At 28.9% G+C, this 22,902-nt stretch overlaps 1 protein-coding gene across 1 annotated transcript; it reads left to right on the forward strand.

Annotated features, from left to right (window-relative positions):
* LOC142333357 (pre-mRNA-splicing factor syf2) lies at positions 1 to 22,484 on the forward strand. The gene is made up of 4 exons (XM_075380382.1): positions 1 to 223; positions 7,468 to 7,608; positions 17,441 to 17,733; positions 22,237 to 22,484. The coding sequence occupies exons 1-4, from the start codon at positions 134 to 136 to the stop codon at positions 22,400 to 22,402; spliced, it is 690 nt and encodes a 229-aa protein (XP_075236497.1). The 5' UTR covers positions 1 to 133; the 3' UTR covers positions 22,403 to 22,484.
* Positions 22,485 to 22,902: the final 418 nt, after the last annotated feature.

Below are 22,902 nucleotides of genomic sequence, written 5' to 3' on the forward strand. Positions count from 1 at the left end.
TTACTAATTTCTAGCACTGACAGCTGTGGTTATAAGTAATGTCAGATAAGTGAGGTTACACGTCCGTGAAATGTATAAATTTTAAGTTAAATTTATATACCAATTAGCACTACAGGATAATTAAAATTAATAAATGGCTGACGGTTCATCATCTACAGTGATGTCTGCTGCAGAAAAGTATGCTGATCGTATGAAGCGTCTGAAAGAATTACATTTAAAAAGGGTATGTAGGAGAAAAATTCATTTTGTTCTGCGCCAAACAGGTTAAAGAATATTTTGTGTCATTAGTCCGGTTCTATCCGACACATCTTAATTAATATTTATTTCTAAATACTTACTTTGGTTATAAGGATAAACAAAGTTAGGTTATTGAATTATTGTTATTGTTTATTATTCCAAAATTATGTTTTAATTTTATCATATTTAATCTTCTCCATTTTATTATTATACATTGATTACTTATGTGATTACGTTAACTGAGTGAGATACATATGAAGTAATTAGATAAAACGTGTATTCCATTGTCATGTCATTTTTCATTTTATTGAATATTTAAATTAATAAGATAATTTATTTACTTTCAGAATGCCCAAAATATTACAAAATGTAATATCACAAAATGTTTAGGAAGCCTGCTTAACATGTGTTCTAATAGTGTAGTTGATCTAGTTTGTGTTTGTTGATTTAGTATTTTGTTATTATAAAATTTAATGTATTTTTCTAGTTAGTTGAGTTCATAACTCTAAAATATATGTAAAATTTTTATTGTAGTTAATTTTCAACAAGTGGGAATTTTTCAAATGTAGATTGTGGTGAGTGTAGTTCTTATATGTGCTCTTTGTATTTCTTAATTTGCCTTGTTATATATTACTTAAGTGAATATTTTACGTAGATAATTATGCAATTAATACTATAAAGGATGTACAAAAATCAACATCTCACTAGTGATTCCCAATGTTTTTGTAAGGAAAAAGTTATATAAACCTAGATCTGAAAATGCCTTTTACCCATCTGTCTGCCAATTTGTGTTTTTTAAAATAGAAGTTTTTATTTCCAGAATGGATTAACTATATTTATTTTTTGGTTTATAAAATTACACTGAAGCTTGTACATTGTGTATGGAAGTGGAATTTTGTAGCATATGAAGAATGCCATGTCTGACTGGGATTCAAACCTAGGACCTCTGGATGAAAGGCTGAGACACTACCACCCTGCCACGGAGATCGACAATATATTAATGAAAATTTATATATATTTTAAATTATCATTCTCTGTGATATATATAAATATGGAAATTTTATGTTCATAAATTTCAACATCATTAGTTATAGTTCAAAAATACCAGAACTACTAGTCCTAGAAAATAATTGTTTATTAGCCAACATTTTATGAATGTCATTTTGAGCAAAGTGAATTTTTTTTTTCTTAAACTGTTTGCAAACAGCCAAGATATATTAATGCTAGTCTATGTTGAAATTATGAAATAATTTTGTGGCAGTTTTTATCTCCTTCAGTACCTGATAATAGTCATCAGACCTGCTCAAAAATCCATTACTCTAATGATGTCTGACAATAACTCGCAAAATAATTTTAATGTAATTATTTCTGAAATATAAAATTTACTTGATACCTAAAAATACAAAATAATAATTTTAAATGTAGGTGTTTAAAACATTTGAAGACTACTAGGGAAGAACAATCAAGAGTCAAATATTTATGTTTTGGAGAAATGCTCAGTTTAATGATAATAAACCTGTTCTTATTCTTTCATTTCATAAACTGTTTGTTTTTGAAGTCAATCAAAGTTATTGCCTATCACTCTAAGTAAGATATTTGTGTTACAGAAATCAAACTATTGTAAATAATTTTTTTCTAAAATCAAATAAAAACAAAATTGTATGGATTCCGATTGATAGCATTGAATATAAAAACTTTAGTAATCTTACTATAAATTTTTAATCGTATTAAATTACAGTACACTAGAATATTTTAAAAACAAAAAACTTTTAGAGTAGGTCGTTTTTCTTATTTTAAGGCCAAAATTATTTTATTAATATATTAAAAGCTATACAGATGAACTCAAAATTTTACAAAAATGTATTATAAACTAATAAATATAGAATTTTTTACATTAAAAGAGTAAAAAGAAATTTTATATTATTTGTTACAAATCACAGTAATATAAGAGTTGTAATAAAATACTGAAAAATTAAATCTTTTCAGAACTGAATTGGCATCGAGGTAGCATGGAAAAATATTTTTGAGGTTCTTCTAAACAGAACTTTTTTAAATCCTGTATGCCTTTAAATTTTCTATTGACAATGAAAGTACATTATTGTATGATCTTTGGTTTCAGGAAAGACCAATTTGGTTTCAGGAAAAATATAGGGACAAGGGAAGCAATTTTAGGCCTCAGATTAATAGTAGAAGGAAGATTAAAGAAAAACAAACCAACATACTTGGCGTTTATAGACCTAGAAAAGGCTTTCGATAACGTAGACTGGAATAAAATGTTCAGCATTTTAAAAAAATTAGGGTTCAAATACAGAGATAGAAGAACAATTGCTAACATGTACAGGAACCAAACAGCAACAATAACAATTGAAGAACATAAGAAAGAAGCCCTAATAAGAAAGGGAGTCCGACAAGGATGTTTCCCTATCTCCATTACTTTTTAATCTTTACATGGAACTAGCAGTTAATGATGTTAAAGAACAATTTAGATTCGGAGTAACAGTACAAGGTGAAAAGATAAAGATGCTACGATTTGCTGATGATATAGTAATTCTAGCCGAGAGTAAAAAGGATTTAGAAGAAACAATGAACGGCATAGATGAAGTCCTACGCAAGAACTATCGCATGAAAATAAACAAGAACAAAACAAAAGTAATGAAATGTAGTAGAAATAACAAAGATGGACCGCTGAATGTGAAAATAGGAGGAGAAAAGATTATGGAGGTAGAAGAATTTTGTTATTTGGGAAGTAAAATTACTAAAGATGGACGAAGCAGGAGCGATATAAAATGCCGAATAGCACAAGCTAAACGAGCCTTCAGTAAGAAATATAATTTGTTTACATCAAAAATTAATTTAAATGTCAGGAAAAGATTTTTGAAAGTGTATGTTTGGAGTGTCGCTTTATATGGAAGTGAAACTTGGACGATCGGAGTATATGAGAAGAAAAGATTAGAAGCTTTTGAAATGTGGTGCTATAGGAGAATGTTAAAAATCAGATGGGTGGATAAAGTGACAAATGAAGAGGTATTGCGGCAAATAGATGAAGAAAGAAGCATTTGGAAAAATATAGTTAAAAGAAGAGGCAGACTTATAGGCCACATACTAAGGCATCCTGGAATAGTCGCTTTAATATTGGAAGGACAGGTAGAAGGGAAAAATTGTGTAGGCAGGCCATGTTTGGAGTATGTAAAACAAATTGTTGGGGATGTAGGATGTAGAGGGTATACTGAAATGAAACGACTAGCACTAGATAGGGAATCTTGGAGAGCTGCATCAAACCAGTCAAATGACTGAAGACAAAAAAAAAAAAAAAGTATGATCTTTTAAGTTCTCCTGATTCACCATCGCAATTATTGGCAAAAGCAGTAGTTATTTGAAATGACCCCATGCACCTTTATAACTTGTTCAGAGGAACACACATGAAAAAGTATTACAAGAAATTTTATTTGTCGAATTTGTCAGTTCATGAATGGTGATTTTTTTTCTTGTACTTGGGTTTAAAAAAGTCTATCCATGTCATAAACATTGTTTGGTCACACTGTACTACTTTTAATTGCATTGGGTTCTGTCGGGCGTCAGCAATGTGATCAACCCACTGGGCTGGAGTTTCAAAACTAACTTTCTGATTTATAATACCCATATTCTTATCTGGCTCCATATGTAACTGTGGCCTCTTATTGGAAAATAATACTAATCGCATCCAAACTTTTTTTTGTAACACACAAGTAATGTAAAAATCTAAACATGGTTTAATTCTTATTTGGTCCAGCAGAGCTGCTGGACCAAAAAGTAATTTGCTTTTTCAAATGGAGTTCTCTGTATGATTAATGCTTTAATTTCTCTCAGCTGTGCAGTCAATTTTTATATTAATTTCTAGTGCTGATAGTTTACTTTTTATTTCATCACAGAAAGGACATGAATCTTTCCTTGGATAACCAAAACCTTACCCTGTTGTTAAATATATTTCTATAAAATTCATATGATACCAGGAAATAAATAAATTTGTGTTCAATTTATGTAACTGTATAACATTTAGTTCATTGGGAAGATAAATTTTATTTATTTTTTTGAAAGAATATTGTGATTTTTTGTCTTCAAGAGCTTGTAGATGTTCACTAGTAACTGTAGTGAACACTGTAACATTATTTTCTAGGACTAGTAGTTCTAGCCACTGTAACATTATTTTTTTTATGGACACGATTTTTATGTAAGCCTCTTTTATCAACATGGACCAAACCAGTTGAAGCAAGAGATTTCTTAATGTTGATCATCATTTGGTTAGTAATTCTGTGTAAAGAAATAAAAACTTTTTATAACACACAGGAATTTCAGTTAATTTGTTTTTCCTAATATTCTATCTTTATAATTATATGATCGTTCAATTTGAGACCACCAGTTTCCTTTCGTGGTCTCTGCCTGTAAACATCTTTTACTTCAAACTACTTGGTGAGCATATTGTTTAAATTTTTATCACTAAGTAAATTAAAATCATTTTTAATATTATTTTGTTCATCAGAATTCACATTATTAAAGCAACTAAGTCTTTTACATTCACAAGACTCACCGGTTTTTACTTACCTTAGAAAGACTACCACAAACCTTTCTCTTTCTAGTTACTCTTACAGATGGATTAACATCATTCTTGACATTCATAAAATAAAATAATTCCATTTTAAACTACAAAAATCACATAAATAACTTAAAAGCACAAGAGATGCACAGCTATACTTCATAAACAGCTGATTTGATAATTGGACATTGTTCTTTCACATGTTGTTCCCCTTTGTATGCCTAACCTAAAGCCTGCTTATCAATATTTAATTGCGTTCACCATTCAACAGTAATGCCAAAATCCACATTTTTGAAAAATGGACTTTTTTCTCATGCAGTCTTCATTTCATTTTTTACTTAAGAAAATGGCTCATTACAAGTTATGCATAATCAAAGTAGATCGTCAGTGTACCTCCCGTTTACATCTGTACAACTCCCATCACATCTGACAATTAAGGATCAAAGAAATTCAAATAATCCCAGTATACTGTAATTTGTTGACAGAAGTTAATTATTTTAGTTCTCAAATTATCTGACATTTACTAGTATGGCTTTCACCATGCCCTTCAAGTGGCCTCATAAGTAAAAGGACACTGGATTTATTTATATAGTGAGCTTGGAGGGTAGGCAACTAGACTGTGCTTTAACCTACTCCTCAAGAAAATGTTTATTCAGGAGAATATTTAGATGAATATTTTCTAATATATGTAAAATGTATTGGTTAAAAATTCATAATATACTTCTCATAAATGTTTTCCCTGTTAGACACCTACGTATGCATTGATAGAAAATTGATACATCTCGATATAAAAGTAATGTGTGGATTTTTCTACCCAAAACCTTTTATATGGAAATTCTTTACCCACAGTCAGTTTTAATGTTCTTGTCTTTACAGGTTCAAGAACTTCACCCTTACCATGTTAACGTTGTTATTATTATTATTATTATTCATATGTTGTTGACATGTTATACTAATTTTCCTTCTACTTTCTTTTATTATTCATTTCATTTATGAATGATTATGAATTTGTGAATTTTGTATTTATTATACAATGTGTAATTTCATAAAATATATTTAAGCAAAAATCATAAACTTAAATATATAGAATTTAGGGAACCTGTTTATTGTTTCTTACTTACAGTGACTTTAGATAAGATTGTAATACTGTCAAAAGGACTGTAAAATACTCTTTAAAATGTTCCCTTTTATATTAAATTTGTTTTTTAAAATGTTCAATAAAGCATCACCTATCAAAATTTGCTAATGTGTAACAAGTAGGAGTTTTTTGCTGACTGGCCACTTAAAACTTAAAGAAAAACTGTCAAATCTGGGCCAGCTTTGATCCAACACACTTTTATTAAAATTCAGCTTTCTTTTAACATCATAAGAAATATTTGCAACTCTCAGCTCATTAACTAGCTCTTGCAAAATTCTCATTTGCCTTGTTCCAAATGCGTAAGTATTGGTTAGTTTAAGAAGAAAAAAGTAATGAAAGGTCAAAGGACGATAATTAAAAACAAACAAAGGAGCATTTCTTGGATACTGAAGAAACAGATTTATAATATACTGTATTAACCTGTTTGGAATTTAATAAATCTGTCCTTATATTATTCTAGAAACTAAGTGTATAAAATTTTAACATAAAACAAACTTATTTGGAGCAATCCTTTTGATATTCTTTTTACACTGTTAATACTTGATAGCTATAAATTTTTTAAAACAAATTTAACATTTGATACTAACTTTCATTATTTTCATGATTACTATTTTTTTATTGTTACTTACCAAATTTATTTTTTACTTAATCTTTTTTTTAACATTTAACAGAATTTCTTTTCTGAATTAAAATGTCATGTAAATTTTAAAAGAGATTATTATGAATTTTTTTTACAAGCTTCTGTGAAAGTTTTTTATTAACATGAACGTAATTTATATTTGTCTTTTAAAAAGCCATAATAACATTTTAATTTAATTTTAAATAATTGGTAAGGCCATAGTAATCTGTGTTAGAAGAAAGTAGTTCACTTGTCCAATTTCATGTAATGTATCACAAAATTATAATTAAGGTAACTATAATTGGTGGGCGGTGTGTTCCATTCCATGTTGAGCCGGTTGGTGCTGCACTCTAGCAGCTACTAACACTGGCCGGCAAGTTAATTTAATATGACCATTCTACGTCAGGATCCCGCACAGTGCGGTCATGTTTTCATTTCAGTCCAAGGGGACTCATAGTTTCTTGATAATGTTAAAGGTCAATTATGACTAGTGTCATACACTCTTAAGTTTAATGTATTTATTGTAATTCAATTAAAATGTCAGGGGCAACAACAAATTAAATATAACGATTCAAGAAGAACATAGTGTTGCTTCATTTCATCATCTACTATCTAATCAAAGAAATATAGTCCAAACTAGCTCTAAATTCTACCAGTATCCTAAAAATTAATTTTGGCTTTTTGAAGAATGCCAAAATGTATTTCTGATAGCAATACAAGTTGGCAATATAAATATTTAATTTAATATTGATGAAAGCTTAGCTTTTTTTTTAAAATCCCTATAATAGGAACCTTTACAAAAGTTTGAATCTCGAAACCTTCAACTTTGATAAACAGCTATAAAAGTATATATACTGATGTATTTTATTAGATTTATTATATGTGTTACTTTTGTTATTATAGAATGAAGCTCGTCAGTTGAATCATCAAGAAGTAGTTGAAGAAGATAAACGTAATAAGCTTCCTGCTAACTGGGAAGCTCGTAAGCGAAAAGCAGAATGGATTTTAGATGATGTGGAACAAAGACAAAAAGCTGCTGAAAAGGTTTGTATTTTGATGTTTTGTATTTTAGTTTTGTTTATACAATAACTAATAATGAGTTTATTCAAAAGTAATGAATAATTAATAGTAAAGCATTCTACCAATTGAATAATATTAAAATTATTTAATAAAAATTCACTTTACTGCTTTACTTCTTTTATATATGCTCAGGACTTATGAGAACTTTGGTAGCAATTGCTAATCATAAGGTGATTTGAAAATTTATATTGAAAATTTCAAAATTTAAAAAAAATTCAATAACTTTAAAATGTATAAGGAAAATATCCATCACCTTCATTCATTTAATATAACTGTACAGTAGCCGCCTTGTAATCGTGAGCTTGGATGATTAGCCCACACTGTTACTGATATACTATTATTCCCTGAAACATTAGCACACCACGATTAGTTATCTCTTAGTAGCATAAACATGATGCATGGTTACATTGAATAGTAATTGTCACCACTCCAAGCTCGCCATTACTTGGCGACTATATATATATAGAGTTAATATTGTAATTGTACAGATTAGTGTTAACGATCTAGCTGTTTATTTGTTACATATTGATGATTTGATTATTTAAAATTTTAAATACACTTAAATGAAGAACTAAACCAGTACAGTGATAATCTTTACAAATAGATGCACTACTAGCATTAGATAACCAGTTTTATTGAGTGACTGGAAAAAGATGGTTCTTTCCTTTCTACATTTTTATTTTAATGATTTTTTAGTATTTTTTTTTTTTTTCATTTTTAATATACTCGTCTGATAAAGCAGTGATCATTATGAAAGCACTTGTAATGGAAATGAAAAACAGAAATACAAACTTTTATTAAAATAATTTAGGAAACCTAAAATTATTTGTAAACAAAGAATTAAAAAATATATCATATGAATTTATAAAAACAAATTAAATTTAAATAATAAATTCAGTAAAAACATGTTTGATAAGTAAATAATTTAAAATAAGAACAGTATAAATGAATCTTTTAAATAGAAATATAACCTTTAAATTATTAAATCCTCTTGTTTGATAAAGAAAATAACATAAATAATATTCAAAAAAAATTGAATGAAGAATTTCAGCAAAAGTTAGATAAAATCAGTCACAAGTAATTTGATAAAGTTTATCAATCAAACTAACACAGTTCTTTTTAATAATTACTGTGAAATATTAGATTTAGGGCTAAAATAGAAGATGAAAAAACAGATTTAAACTAAAGCTTTATTTAATAAAAAAATTACATAATTTCATCAATAAAACAAAAGTAATTAAAAAAATAATAGGTATAATCTTAAAAATGATATTTAACTTTCAAAATAAACTATAGCACTTCTTTAAAAGCAGATACAAGGTAAATGCTACTTTTATTATACCAGGTGGCTGAAAAATAGTAAAGGCAATTACTTTTATATGGATTTGAATGCTAGATCATAGATGCGGGTGTTCTTTGGTGGTTGGATTTCAGTTAACCACACACCTCAGGAATGGTCAATCTGAGACTGTTCAAGACTGCACTTCATACATATCCTCATCCATCCTCTGAAATAATACCTTATGGTGGTTCCAGAAGCTAAATAGAAAAATAAAAAAAAAGGCTGAAAAGTAACTTACACACCCTCTAACTTTTTTTATAATTGAGATAACTGGATGTATTTGTGGCAAAATTCCTTGTACCAAGGGCCTACTTCAATGAACTTATATTTCACTTTTTTATTTTTGGGCAGTTGATTGGTGGGAGCAACTTGAAAATTTCAAATGGGACCAATGGTCATTTTATATATCATTTTAAAAAGTTTGATGAGATAAGAAAAAATTATACATTTAAAACTAAATTCTAATTTCCCAGTCCAAAATGGCGGCCAACAATGTGTGTTTCAGATAGTTAGAACCTACAGTTGTAATCCTCCCCTTTAATTGTTTTTCTTATTTGAGGTATCTCAATTCTCTCTTTGGAAATCTTCTCCAATAAGAGAGATTAACTCAGTGTCCCAGTTTAGAGTATTCGGCCTTTAGGTTGGCAGGGGAAGCAGAGGTGGCTCAAAGAGTTTTAATGGGACATATGGTCATGCGATACTTGTCTTAAATGACAAGAAAAACAGTATAAAAAAACTATATTCTGACTATTTAATTAAATTTCTGGCAATTTATGGTTTAGTTCTTAATTAAAATGGATTGTCTAATGCTAGTAGAGCATCTGTTTGTAGAGATTATCATTGTAATGGTTATGGTTTAGTTCTTCATTTAAATGTATTTGAAATTTAGAAGAGTCACTTCTGAAATGTAAATTACATTTAGATGAACAGCCAGATGACTAATTAAATTCTGACGTTAATTAAAAATTGAAAAAATTAAATTATCAATATTTTTCAAATACTTCTTTTATTAAACTTACAGTCTTGAAGAAGTTTATTCAATTTAAGTAAATAACAGTTATTTAATTACTTCTCATGTAATTAATTCTATATTTTATTTAAAAAAAGTCCTATAATCTCAAGAATTAAAAATACCACCTAATAAAAGTATTTCAGTAAAAAATTTTATTTCTTTTCACCTCATATTAAATGTTCAAACTGCCCTCCCTGTTCCTCCATGCAGTAATACAGACTGAACCTCTCACAATTTGAAAAGTTTCTGGTGAAATTTTCCTACATTCTATCTCAATGCATTACTGTAGTTCTTCAAGAGAAGTTGGTTGGGAGCTATGAACAGTTAATTTTAAATATCCCTACAGGAAGAAATCAAGGGAGAGGTGACCTGGCTGGCCCTTCAGTAGTACCATGTAAACCTAACGATTTGGAAACTGCTGGTTCAGCGCATTTCTCACATTGTGAGCGTAGTGTGGAGGAGCACAATCTAACCAGAAAAACACATATTTTCTTGTAAATAAAGTTTGTCCGTTTCATGTATGTGCTATCTCAATCAAATCTTTCAGAGCTGGATTTATCTGCTGATTCAGCAAAGCATAGTACATATCACCATATGAGTTACCATTAATCATGTTGGTCCAAGAAGTGTGTCACTTATTATTTTATTTACCTATTTTTTGTCAAAAATAGCCCCTAAATTGTGTCATAGCCCCTAAATTTAACTGCTATGGATGCTGGGTACAACTTTCACTATACCAGTGAGGGTTTTCTGGGACCAGTGCCCACTATTATGTCTGTTAACAGCCCAATATAAAGTAAATGAGACTTCCAGTGAACAATATGTTGAAGCAAGGAATAGTTCTGGCTGTCAATCTCTGTTTCAAAATTTCACTGAATTCAACCTTCCTATCATAATCATTTTCAATAAGTTCTTGTACTAGTTGAATCTTGTATGGATGGTATTTATGTTTTTTTAATTCTTTTTGCACTGAACAAACAGTTAGATCAATTATTATTTCATTCAGTTGCTCTTGCCAATTGTTGATTTTTAACAGAAATTTCTGCTAGTATTCTTTCTTCATGTGTACTGGGATTGGCCACCTATCATCTATAACACTACAAGTGCATTGAAATGTTTCTATTAAATTAGTGATTGTGATCCAAGAAATTTTATGATTAGGATGCTGCGCATTAAATGCATTATCTGATCCTTTGTATGATTTTATTTATCCAAATAAAAGTTCTATTTCTACAGTTTCTTGAATTGAAAAAAATATTGATTTTATGTATAAAATATTTTTTTAATTTTGATTTCTTTAAGCTTTTTTACCTTTTTTTTATTTTTTGACCTTCGGAATGTTGTTTTTAAGCTTACTAACAAGATATTTGTAATCAGTTTTTAAAAAATAGTTTAAACCTGAAAAAAAATTATTATAAATGCTCTAATTTTGATACTAAGTAATTAGTCTCCGTATTCGCCAGTAGATCTTTCCAATAGATACTCCTTTACAATTTTTAAAATTATCATATTCACTCACTACATGTTCCCAGTTCATAACACTGTTTTCCACCTTACAAATGACACATCTAGATGTAGGATGTATAGTTATTCGATGCAGATGAGCACAAAGACAGTCATGGCCAGTTTTTATCCTGAACATGGCGACACTTTTGCTTCTAGGGCTGTCTTGTATTATAGTTTGATTCTCTACCAGCAAAGACCATCTTTTATTTTACTACACAACACGAGATCATGTATAACATTTAAACAATATAGACATAGTAAAAAATTAAATGTAATGCCAATAAAAACAGTGTCTGTCATATTTCATCTGGTAAAAGAAATGTATACAAATATCCTTATCATGGAAACAGACTTAATATAAAAATAATGATATATAAATAAATTATCATAAATCAATAAACATTAACACCATCAATCCCAAACTGTTAAACTAGTTTATTGACTATATCCTGTTACTAGTATAAAGTTACCTACTTTCATACTGTTGAAATCATGTGAAAGAAAAATTTTTAGACCTTCTTAGCTTTCTCAATTCTTCTTATATCAGGTTTTTTTTTGTAATAAGTGGACGAGTATATTTTTTGAAGAAATAAAGTTAAACTGTATCAGTTTGGAACTTTCAGTGAAAAAATACAAACTAGGAACACAAAAAAAAATTATTACTTGAAAATTAATAAAGTTGCACAAATATATAAAATCCATTTTTAAGCATTTTGGTACACAAATTCCAACATTCCTTTCAGGGCAGTTTCCATTGAAATGGAAATTAATCGCATACTTTCATTCTTTTTCTTTTCCCACCATTTTAGTTTCCTCTGAGCATAGCTTGTAGTATTTTTATAGTTCTTTTTCTCTCTGAGATCCAGAAATCATTGTAATAATTTTGAAAATAATCAAACATTTCACTTTCATTTATTGCTGATATTGTTTTGAGTAAAATAATAATAAAATTGTCAAGTAATTATTTTGCTTCAAAAATTATAAGAATGATATCACAAACATAACTGCAACTAACGTGGAACAGTAATGAACCTTTAGCAGAATTACATACCTGTGTACCTCTGGATAAATAAAATTGTTCATTTGTTTGTTGTAGACCATACAATTTTCACCAAAGTGTTTCCTGCATTTTGGTGCAGAAACACCATTTTTTTTTTGTATTTTAAACGTTTTCCTTGTACATATTTAGCCTGATAATCGTTTACAGTGGCTTCAAAAACAGTTTCTGGGGCCATACGTGTATGGTAAACTAGACCATTTCGGCATGTTTAAACTAACTTAAGCATGGAATAAAAAGTTTTAATAAACGCTTGTTTGTTTGGATTAAATTTATTTTATACTTAATGATAAACAATATTTGCATAAATTACTGTTAATAGTAATGGATTTTTCTTTAAGCAGCATATTTTCAGAAATAAAAGATAACAAACTGTTTAAGGTAATTACAAAATAAAAACTTAAATTATTATTAGAAAATCAGTATTACCAATAAATAACAAAAGAATTAATCATAGGATCAGTACATCTATCCCACCAAAAGATAAAGTAATTTGATTAATAGAGCCTTACATTACGCTGATTATAAAAAACATCTGATGTGAACATCACGTGACTTCCTTGTATGCCTATTAAATTGCATATACAAATTTTCTGCTGCACTTCATTTAAGCTTATTTCATTTGAAAGTGAGATACGTTCTTCCAATTCTTTAATAAAGTGGGCAGTTACGCAATTGCTAAAATTAGTTTTTATTAACATAGAATATTTATACAATTATTAATTCGACAATCTTACCTGGAATATTAGGATAGAGTAAAAGTCCCTTTATTACTCTGTAAATAAATATAAATCTTATACCTATGTAATACTATTTTTTCTAAAAATAATATGAATAATACTGATCTAGAATAGTATATTACATAACAAGAGTTGTAAGAAGCATATTATGTACAAGTGAAAATAGTTACATATTTTCATAAATGAGCAATATGTGTTAAAGTCAAGTTATGTTTTCATCTGGAGGTCCCAGGTTTGAATCCCGGTCAGGCATGGCATTTATGGCAGACATGCTACTTGTCATTCATTTCATCCTCTGAAGCAATACCTAATGGTGGTCCTGGAAGTAAAAAAAAAAAAAAAAAGTCGAGTTATGTACTGTAATTTTTCTACGACCAGAATCACCCCCATAACAAAAAGAAAAAAAATGTCATTTGAAAGATATTTACATTTTTATTAAATAGAAATATAAATTTGAAGGAGAGAGTAAATATTTTTAAATTAATAATTTACAAATCATTGTTTTTATAAATGAAAATAATCTTTCTAGTAAATAGACGTATTAAAAAAAAAAACTTTATTTGAATTCAAATGTCAATGGTAATTAATAAAATAATTGTCAACAATCACTTAAAATTGAATACAATTCAAAAATGTACAGTTAGTACCAATATAACATTGTATTTTATTGTTCTGTCAAAAAATAAAATAAAATGTTTTTTTTTTAAATAATACGATTCTAAATGATAATATTCAATTAATATTAATAATCAGATATAATATACATGGTTATTACCAACATAACATTCAATTATTGTAAATGTTAATTGCCCAGTCGATTGCAATCAAACAGGGAGGTGCACAACTAGATGTTACAACAGTCCTAAATCCAAAATGTCAATATTCTACTGCTAAATGTTTTTGAGAATGTGTAAAAGGTAAAACAAGGTAGGCTTTGGAAATAAAATTATTCTAATATACTAAGATCATGCTTAATGTTTAAAAAGAATTGTTTTCGTAAGCAAACTAGTTATAATTCTGAAAGCAAATAACTATAGTGACCTTTTTCTATAAAAAGTTAAACCAGCGTAAGGGACCTAAGAACCATATTACTGTGACTAACAAGAGGAAGGCATGGACTACAGGACACTGATTTGAAACATATTGCGTGTGTGAATAGTACACTATTTACGCGTCTTCATCCCTAAATACTGTTACGTAGTATTCAATTATACTCAAGAAAAATGGCCCTGAAAAATTCCTTAGCATTTAATATTATTTTATATATTAATTTTGTTTCACGTCGCTTAAGTAGATTATGGTGTAAGTGAGAACTTGTCGGATCTATACACACATCAGTTCGGATCTGACTTCATATACATTATTTGTTTTAATTTTTTTTTTTTTTTAATTGATTTCTTAATAATTATTAACCTCTGATTGTAAAAATGTTTGAAATAAAATTAAAAGTACATAAAATTTTATTTCACTAATAACTTATTGTATTGTTATTGAATTATTATTTATTGTTAATTTTTTTTTACAATCAGTGGTCAATAATTGTTAATAAATCAATATATTTAAACTAAAAAAAAATTTAAATTTAATATGTATAAGAAGTTAGATTCGAACCGATGTGTCTTCCCCGTGTAAGATCCAAATATTTCATTAATTAAAGCTTTATTTAAAAAAAAATTACATTGATAATTTAATAACTGCTACAAATAAGTAAATTTATAAAAATTTGATTAAATTGATATTACCAATTAAATTTATTTAAAAAATAAATGATTTATTAAGCATAATGTTTGCTTATTTACTTACATTTCATTTAATAAATGTTTGAAATGTCCTTCTGTTGTTTGACAGTTGCCAGTCGGCTGTAAAAGGATGGTACTACATTATTCAATGATTCCTTAGAGATATTTTGTGCTGATTCTTGAATTCTATTTTATAAATCATCGATATCTTGGGACTTATTATGATAAACAATACTTTTTAAGCGGCCCCATAGAAAGTAATCCAATGGTGACAAGGTGGTGATATCGCTGGCCATTCTATTTGACCTCTTCCAGCCAATCCTTCCAGGAAAAGATGCATTTAAAATTTCATGTACCTGAAGATCTAAATGAGGCAGGGTACCATCTTATTGGTACCAAATATTTTGGAAGTTGGAGCCAACAACGTATTGAATGTTTGAAATGGTATGGTCGAGAAGTAAAGCCTCATATTTCACTGCGTTTAAATTTCATCAATAAATATAGACACCATCAATCATCCACCAAGAATACCTCCCCATACATTTACTTTGACTAGATACTGCTCACAATACCAGTGTGGGTTAATAACAGTCCAGTATTGACAATTATGGGGATTTACATTGCTATTTAAAAAGAAATGTGGCCTCATCATTAAAAACCATGTTATTTAAGAAATTAGGATCTGCAAATATTGTTCATCATAATTTCACAGAACCAAGATCGTAATCATCTTCATTAAGTTTTTGCACCATATGAATTTTGAAGAGTTTAAATTTTTTACTTTTTAATGTTCAAATCACTGAACTTTGGCTCATGTTATGTTTTCATGCTGCTGTTTAGAGTTGAGGAATGAGCATTCTCAATAATTCCGTGTTTAATCTCTAAATATTATTTGTTGCAGATTTAGGCTTCCCTGGTTTTCCTCTTATTAATGCTCCCTGTTTCTTCAAATTGTTTGAAGGTTTTTGACACTACCTTTTGAAATAGGGTTATGATTATTAAATGTTGCATTGAATAACTCACAAACTTCATTGTATGACCTAACAACATCACTATCATTAAACGTGTGACCTTCTCCTGTTCACTAAGTGACTTGTTAATAGTAATGTTAACATGTTGATAGTAATGTACAATGAAGTAAGCTTCATTTTTGCAACAATGTTAAGAAACCATCAATGAACAGCTGATCAGCGTGATTAATGACAAAATTTTTATTTATTTACTCAATAAATTGGATAAAAACAATTTTTTGTGTTAAAAAATAAAAATTGTTTATTTCTTTAAATCTAAATTTAACTTTTAAAAAATTAATTTTAATTAAATTAAATTAAATATTAACCCCACCCCCCACCACCACCTAAAAGGGTTGAAATTCTATTTCTCTTCTAAAGGTAAACTAGTTCACTAACACCTTATCCTAAAAGTTATAGTATTCTATCTGTAACAGTTTTAAAGTTAAGGGGATTCCATAGTTTTGACTTGCTCTGTATAAAGCAGATAATAAGAAATTAAATAATTTTTAACATAAATATAACAAATAAATTCAGCATAATTATTTACAACAAAGTGTTTATAAAATAAGATGTGGGGAAAAAACTGTAAAAAATCTTGTTTAGTATGACCATGGAAATTTTAAAATATATTATTAGAAAAAAATATTTTGCAATACAATATCATTTTCTCTTTTATTTAGTATTATTTGATGAAAAGGTCTAGTACATCATTTATTGGATAATGAATAAAAAGAGGCAAGTTATGATTTTAATGTAGAACTATCAAATTATATTTTTTAAAGTTTACTAAAGTATTTAACTATTTGTCATACGTATCCTCAAACATTATTCCAGGTGTAAATTTGAATTTTCTGTTTTTATTATTTTCCCTTAGTAAGTGGTCTAGATGACAAACTACTTTGTTATATCAATCAGAGGAAACTCATGTGATTTCTGTAGGGAGTTAATTTCCTTCTTGCCACTTCATTTGTTGTGGTCTGGTAAGTGGTGACTTTATCTGTTATAGTTTATCTATCCACTTCTTACAAAAAAAATCAAACTTCTTTATGGCTTATGTTCCTAATAAGTAAAGTAGATTGCTCAGTTTTTAAATCTAAATTCTAAATTACAATAGCAAGTATTAGCTACCTGCAGATAGATGAGTGTAATACTAGTTGTTTTTTAATTATTTGAAATATTGCAGTGTTAGAAAAAATTACCCCTTTGTCTGCTTTCATATCAGAGAAAAATATAACTCCAGTGCTGATGAATTGAAAAATTTTCAGAATAGTTGTAAAAATCGTGTGTATTATTCTTGTTTAGATTATTTCTTAGGGTGTTATTTAATGGTTAAGTAAACAATTGATATAAATAGAATTTTTTTTTTAAATTTACTTTTGAATTAAAGGGTGAAGATTATGATCGTGTGAAGTTATTACACATAGAAGCAGCTGAAGCAGAAAGATTAGAACGAAAAAAGAAAAAGAAAAATCCTGATAATGGTTTTGCCGATTATGAACAGGCAACTATTCGCCAATATAATCGTCTTGTTAAAAATATAAAACCCGATATGGGACAGTATAGTAAACAGCAGCAGCAACTTGGTGATGCTTTCTATGGAGGAAGGAATACAATCCTTCATGGACTTCACAAAGATACTAAAGATGGAGTTGACAGGATGGTATCTGACCTTGAAAAACAGTAAGTACAATTAGCCATAAATTTTCTTTTTTCTTGATTAATATAGATTTTTTTTGGGTCATCTATTGATCAGATTTAGTTTGTGTGCTGTGTTGTCTATATGGCTTTGTAAACTAGACATTGTTGAAATTATGTTTGTTAATATGTTATTTTAGAGCTAAAAGTATGTCAGAATACAACAAATTATTTATTTTTATCCAACAATAATTTTTCTTTAGCTGGAAAATTGAAAACAATCTCATTGTTTATTTGTAATAGATTCAAGATTATACATGATAATTGTTTGCAGTCTAAAGAGAGTTTGGAACTATTATCCTTTTAGTGTCAGTTTACTTTAATGTCAAATAATATTGTGTAAGCTTTAAAAGTGTTTCAGATGCAGTTGTTATAAAGTAAGTTATTTGTATCTTCAATTGTTTTAAACAGTTTGTTTATATTGTAATTTGCTGTGAAAAGATAAATAGAAGAGGTAGTAAAGATAATCCCCACTTTAAATTGACAGAATCCTTTCTTATTTAAACTAATACTCTGAGTTTTGCACTTTTCGTTTATTCATTTTGTGCGTCAACTGTGTTATCAATTTTACTCTAAATTAAGAAGGGATTTTTTTTCTGTTACAGTGTGATGAATTATAATGTGTGTGTGTGTGTGTGTTTGTGATTATACTATGGGTAATAACCTCTATCATTTTTCTTTTAAAACCTTCGCTCTGAAGATGATTCTAAAATGATAAAATTCATACAGAAGTTTGCTTGAATTCGTCCTGAACATTTTTATAAAATTGCGAGGTCTGTAAATAAAGTAATAGGACTGGTTCAGAAAAACTTTTTATTTACAATCCAATTATACATTGACTCTATCACTTTGAAATAGTTCCCTTGGGAAGCCATGCAATGCTTCAAACAGTTTTCCCACTCTTCATACCAGTGTTGGAACTTAGAAACCACAATATCCTTTCGATAGTCGGTTACATTTCTTTTATGTTTTCTACTGTTCCAAAATGGTGTCCTTTGAGGTTTTTTTAAAGTCAGGAACAGTAAAAAGTTGCAGGGAGACTCAAGTCAGGTGAATAAGGTGGTTGAGGAACTACTGGAATTTTTTTTTGCCAAAAACTCATTAATTGAGAGTGCAGTGTGACAAGGTGCATTGTCATGATGGAGAATCCAGTTGTCTTTGATGGCTGGTCTCACATGGGCAGCTCTTTTCCACAGTGTTTCAAGAATTTCTTGGTAAACATATTGATTTACAGTCTGTCCTGTAGGCAAAAACTCCTTATGGACAATGCCATTACTATCAAAGAAACAAATTAGCATGGTTTTGATTTTTGACTGTCTCATCTTTGCTTTTTCGGGATGTGGTGAGTATGGAAGTGTGCCACTCCTTGCTCTGGTGTTTTGTTTCTGGGTCGTATTCAAATATCCAGGATTCATCACCAGTAATAACATTTTAAAGAAAATCAGGATCAGTTTCAATTCGCCCTAGAAGATCGTGACACACTTCCACCCTGTTGTTTTTTTGTTCAACAGTGAGGTTTATTGGGACCAATTTTGCACAAACTGTTTTCATGCCCAATTCATTTGTCAAAATTTGGTGGACTGTGCTATGGTTCAAATCCAATTGTTCTACAATCATTCTGATAGTTAATCGCAGGTCGTACCCTATCAAGTCTCTGATTCACTCAACATTGTTGTCACTTTTTGACATTAACGATCTTCCAGAGCATGGATCATCTGCAACTGATTCCCAACCATGTGAAAATGCCTTAAACCACCTAAAAACTTGGGCTTGTGACAGAGCGTCATCTCCATACACGCTTTTCAATTTTGAAAAAAGTTCAGTAGCATTCTCACCGAGTTTAACACAAAACTTGATTGCACAACATTGCTCATAATAAGTATCACTCATTTTTGTAACGCACAACAAAAACTCGTTTCCCGAAAAGTTTGTTTACATCTCACATGGCAACACTAGACTAAAAGTATTTACCTAATATAAATCAGCTGTTCGTGTAACCGTATATTTATTAGTAACTTTACAGTGTTGTCACTTCGGCTGCCAAAAAAACTAGTATCATTACTTTATTTACAGAACTCTTATATTACATATTTTTTATTACTTTTATTTTTGTAAAGTGTATCCTGAGTGAGAGCAGATGCCAAAAATCTGTTTTCCATCAAAGCTAGTCAGTCGTCTACTGGTAAATCTTTTAATGAAGAAATTGCTGGCATTGATAAAATTTCATTTGATTAAATTGCTGTCACTTTAAACAGTTCGTTCACTTTGAAATTTTGGTTAATTTCATAACCAAATTCACTTTTAACCATTTTTGAATTTTTGATTAATTTTGGTTAAAACTCTGTTGTTGATACATAATTCCATACACACATAAACATGGGTATAAATTGAAATAAATGAAGATATTGAAGTAAAAACCTTTTGCTTCAGTTTTGAATGAAGTTTAAAATTAATTTAAAAATAAAATATAACTTATTAATTTATATATATGAGCTACTGTATTATGTGTTTAGTATATAGATTGTGCCTGTACAAAATTATAACACACACCTACATTGGATTTTACAACTTTTTTTTCTTAATTTGTGACATCTAAAGAACATTATGTGATTTCTATAAATGAAATTCTAACATAAGTTCTAATTTGTTTTCTAAATTACATGTGTGAGTTCCATCTAACTATTTTTTAGGTAGATTTCATAAGAAAGCAACCTATCCTAATGGGTACCGTGATTTGACTTCTAGAAAATTTCAACATATCTTCGCGTTTCAATCCCCCAGACCCCAAAACCACCGTCAGTTCAAACGTTTATAAATACATTTATATATATTTATATATATATATATATATTTTACTTTCTTGTGGACACAATAACTGCCATAATTTTGCGCCAATCATTTTCAAATTGATACATAAAATGTAAAGACCCAAAATCTTAGTCAAGTTTGTTAATGGGCAAAATCGGATGATTGGAGTGGAAATTTGGGGGCTTGTTCAAAAAAAAGATCACTATTACGTTCTTATTAAGTAAAATATTGAATTTGTTTAAAGTTCTACTATTCTTTGGATAAGGCCTAAAACTTATCTAAGTAAAGTTTTTTGATATCACCAACCATTGGCCCAGGGGTGAAAAAATGGGGTTTTGAAGACAAAAAATCATACCTCCCTTAATAGACACAGTGTCAAATCGGTTTAAAGTGGTCATTAGTCCTCTAAACATTACCTAAAACTTTTGTCTGAAACAATTTTTGATATGACCCAACCCCTACAGCAAGGGATGACCAAAACGTTGCTGGAATTGTAAGAATATATGGGACTTGTTGTATGCTAAACATGTGAAACTTTTTTGAATAAATTTGAAGTTTTTCTTAACTTTAAGGTGGAAATCTTTTTTCCCCTACCTTCCTTCCTTCTTTTTCCTGTTTAGCCTCCAGTAACTACCATTCAGATAATACTTCAGAGGGTGAATGAGGATGATATGTGTAAGTGTGAATGAAGTGTAGTCTTGTACATTCTCAGTTCGACCATACCTGAGATGTGTGGTTAATTGAAACCCAACCACCAAAGAACACCGGTATCCACGATCTAGTATCAAATCCGTGTAAAAATAGCTGGCTTTACTAGGACTTGAATGCTGGAACTCTCGACTCCCAAATCAGCAGATTTGGGAAGACGCGTTCACCACTAGACCAACCCGGTGGGTTTTTATCCCCTACCTAGCACTGGTTAAATCTACCTTTGCCTTCCAGCATGCCAAAGGTATTTTTTTTAAAACATGATTTAATTAGACTCAAAATATTACTGCATGAAAAAGACAATGTAGAATACAACACACTGTCTCTTTAAGTCTTACTGCTCATCTAGCAATTGAGTTATCTAAATAGATGTAGTGTAAAATGATCCTCAAAGTTCAGTAAAAACAATTGTATAAAAATCATTTAAATCAGTCTAGCAGTTTCTGAGTTTTAAGTGAACACACATATATATTCACAGACATTCTGAAAAGAATGTTTGTGAATATATAAAAAAATATGTATATATATTGTTATTTATATAAAAAATATGTTTTTTTTTTGTGTATAAAGATTTTTGTGTATATCAAATATTAAACTAATGAAACTAAAATTAGACCACTCTCTAAATAGAAGTTATGGGATTTTTTAATTTCTTCTATATTATGAAGTATAGAGCCACAGTTTCTCTTTACAAATACTCCTTAAGTATTTTTAAATGTTTATTATAAAGGGATATTATGACAGCAATTTCTTCATTGAAATATTTACCAACAGGTTGTTTACCTTTTGAGTTTGCTGCCTTGTAGAATACCTTCCTAGACATACGGACAGGAAGGCTGAAACTTTACATTTTGAAAGTTTTGTAGGTTTAATTATAGTTATAATTTATATTTTGGTTATTATATAGATTATTGTGTTTAGGTTAGAATATTTTTCCTTCTTATAAAAGGTGTATTACTAATTTTCTTCTAGGATTTCAAAACGAGAAAAGTACAGTAGACGAAGAATGCATAATGATGATGCTGATATTGATTATATTAATGAAAGAAATATGAAGTTCAATGAAAAATTAGAACGGTTCTATGGGCAGCATACAACAGAAATAAAACAGAATCTTGAACGGGGAACTGCTGTATAACAACATATATTTAATGTACATATTTCTATTTTTAAGGAAATTTTGTATTTATATGAAAAAATATACTTACCTTAAAGTAAAATTAATTTTTATTTATTTTCCTATTAAAACTTTTTTTGTAATAATAGGTATTTTTTTAATAATAGTATTTTGTGTCACTTAAAAATACTGTTTGGACAGTACTTTAATACATATTTAAGTTTTTAATGTACATTTATATAATCTCATTACCAGTTTTCAATTATACACAGTACATTATCCTTTTTTACTTTTTATTAATATTTTAAGAGCTCATTCATTTGATGTGTACAATTCTAGGAAAACTGTTACATTCTGCACTTTCATGAAAATTTACAGAAATCATTTGTTTTATAAAGACTAACTAAAATTATTACTTAAATATTTCCGTATAATGTTTTCAAAATGATGAATACAATATACTATGGATTGACAAGTTACTGGGAAAGATGGATTATGTACTACTAGTTTTAAGTTGTGTA

Source organism: Lycorma delicatula, chromosome 1 (assembly GCF_047948215.1).
Source record: "Lycorma delicatula isolate Av1 chromosome 1, ASM4794821v1, whole genome shotgun sequence".
Lineage (NCBI taxonomy): Eukaryota > Metazoa > Arthropoda > Insecta > Hemiptera > Fulgoridae > Lycorma > Lycorma delicatula.

Bases quoted from the DNA above. Each gene is read 5' to 3' on its own strand.
- LOC142333357 (XM_075380382.1), top strand. From the start codon at position 134: ATGGCTGACGGTTCATCATCTACAGTGATGTCTGCTGCAGAAAAGTAT. The intron at 7,609-17,440 runs GTTTGTATTTTG...TTTGAATTAAAG, and splicing joins GACAAAAAGCTGCTGAAAAG to GGTGAAGATTATGATCGTGT. The intron at 17,734-22,236 runs GTAAGTACAATT...ATTTTCTTCTAG, and splicing joins GTATCTGACCTTGAAAAACA to GATTTCAAAACGAGAAAAGT.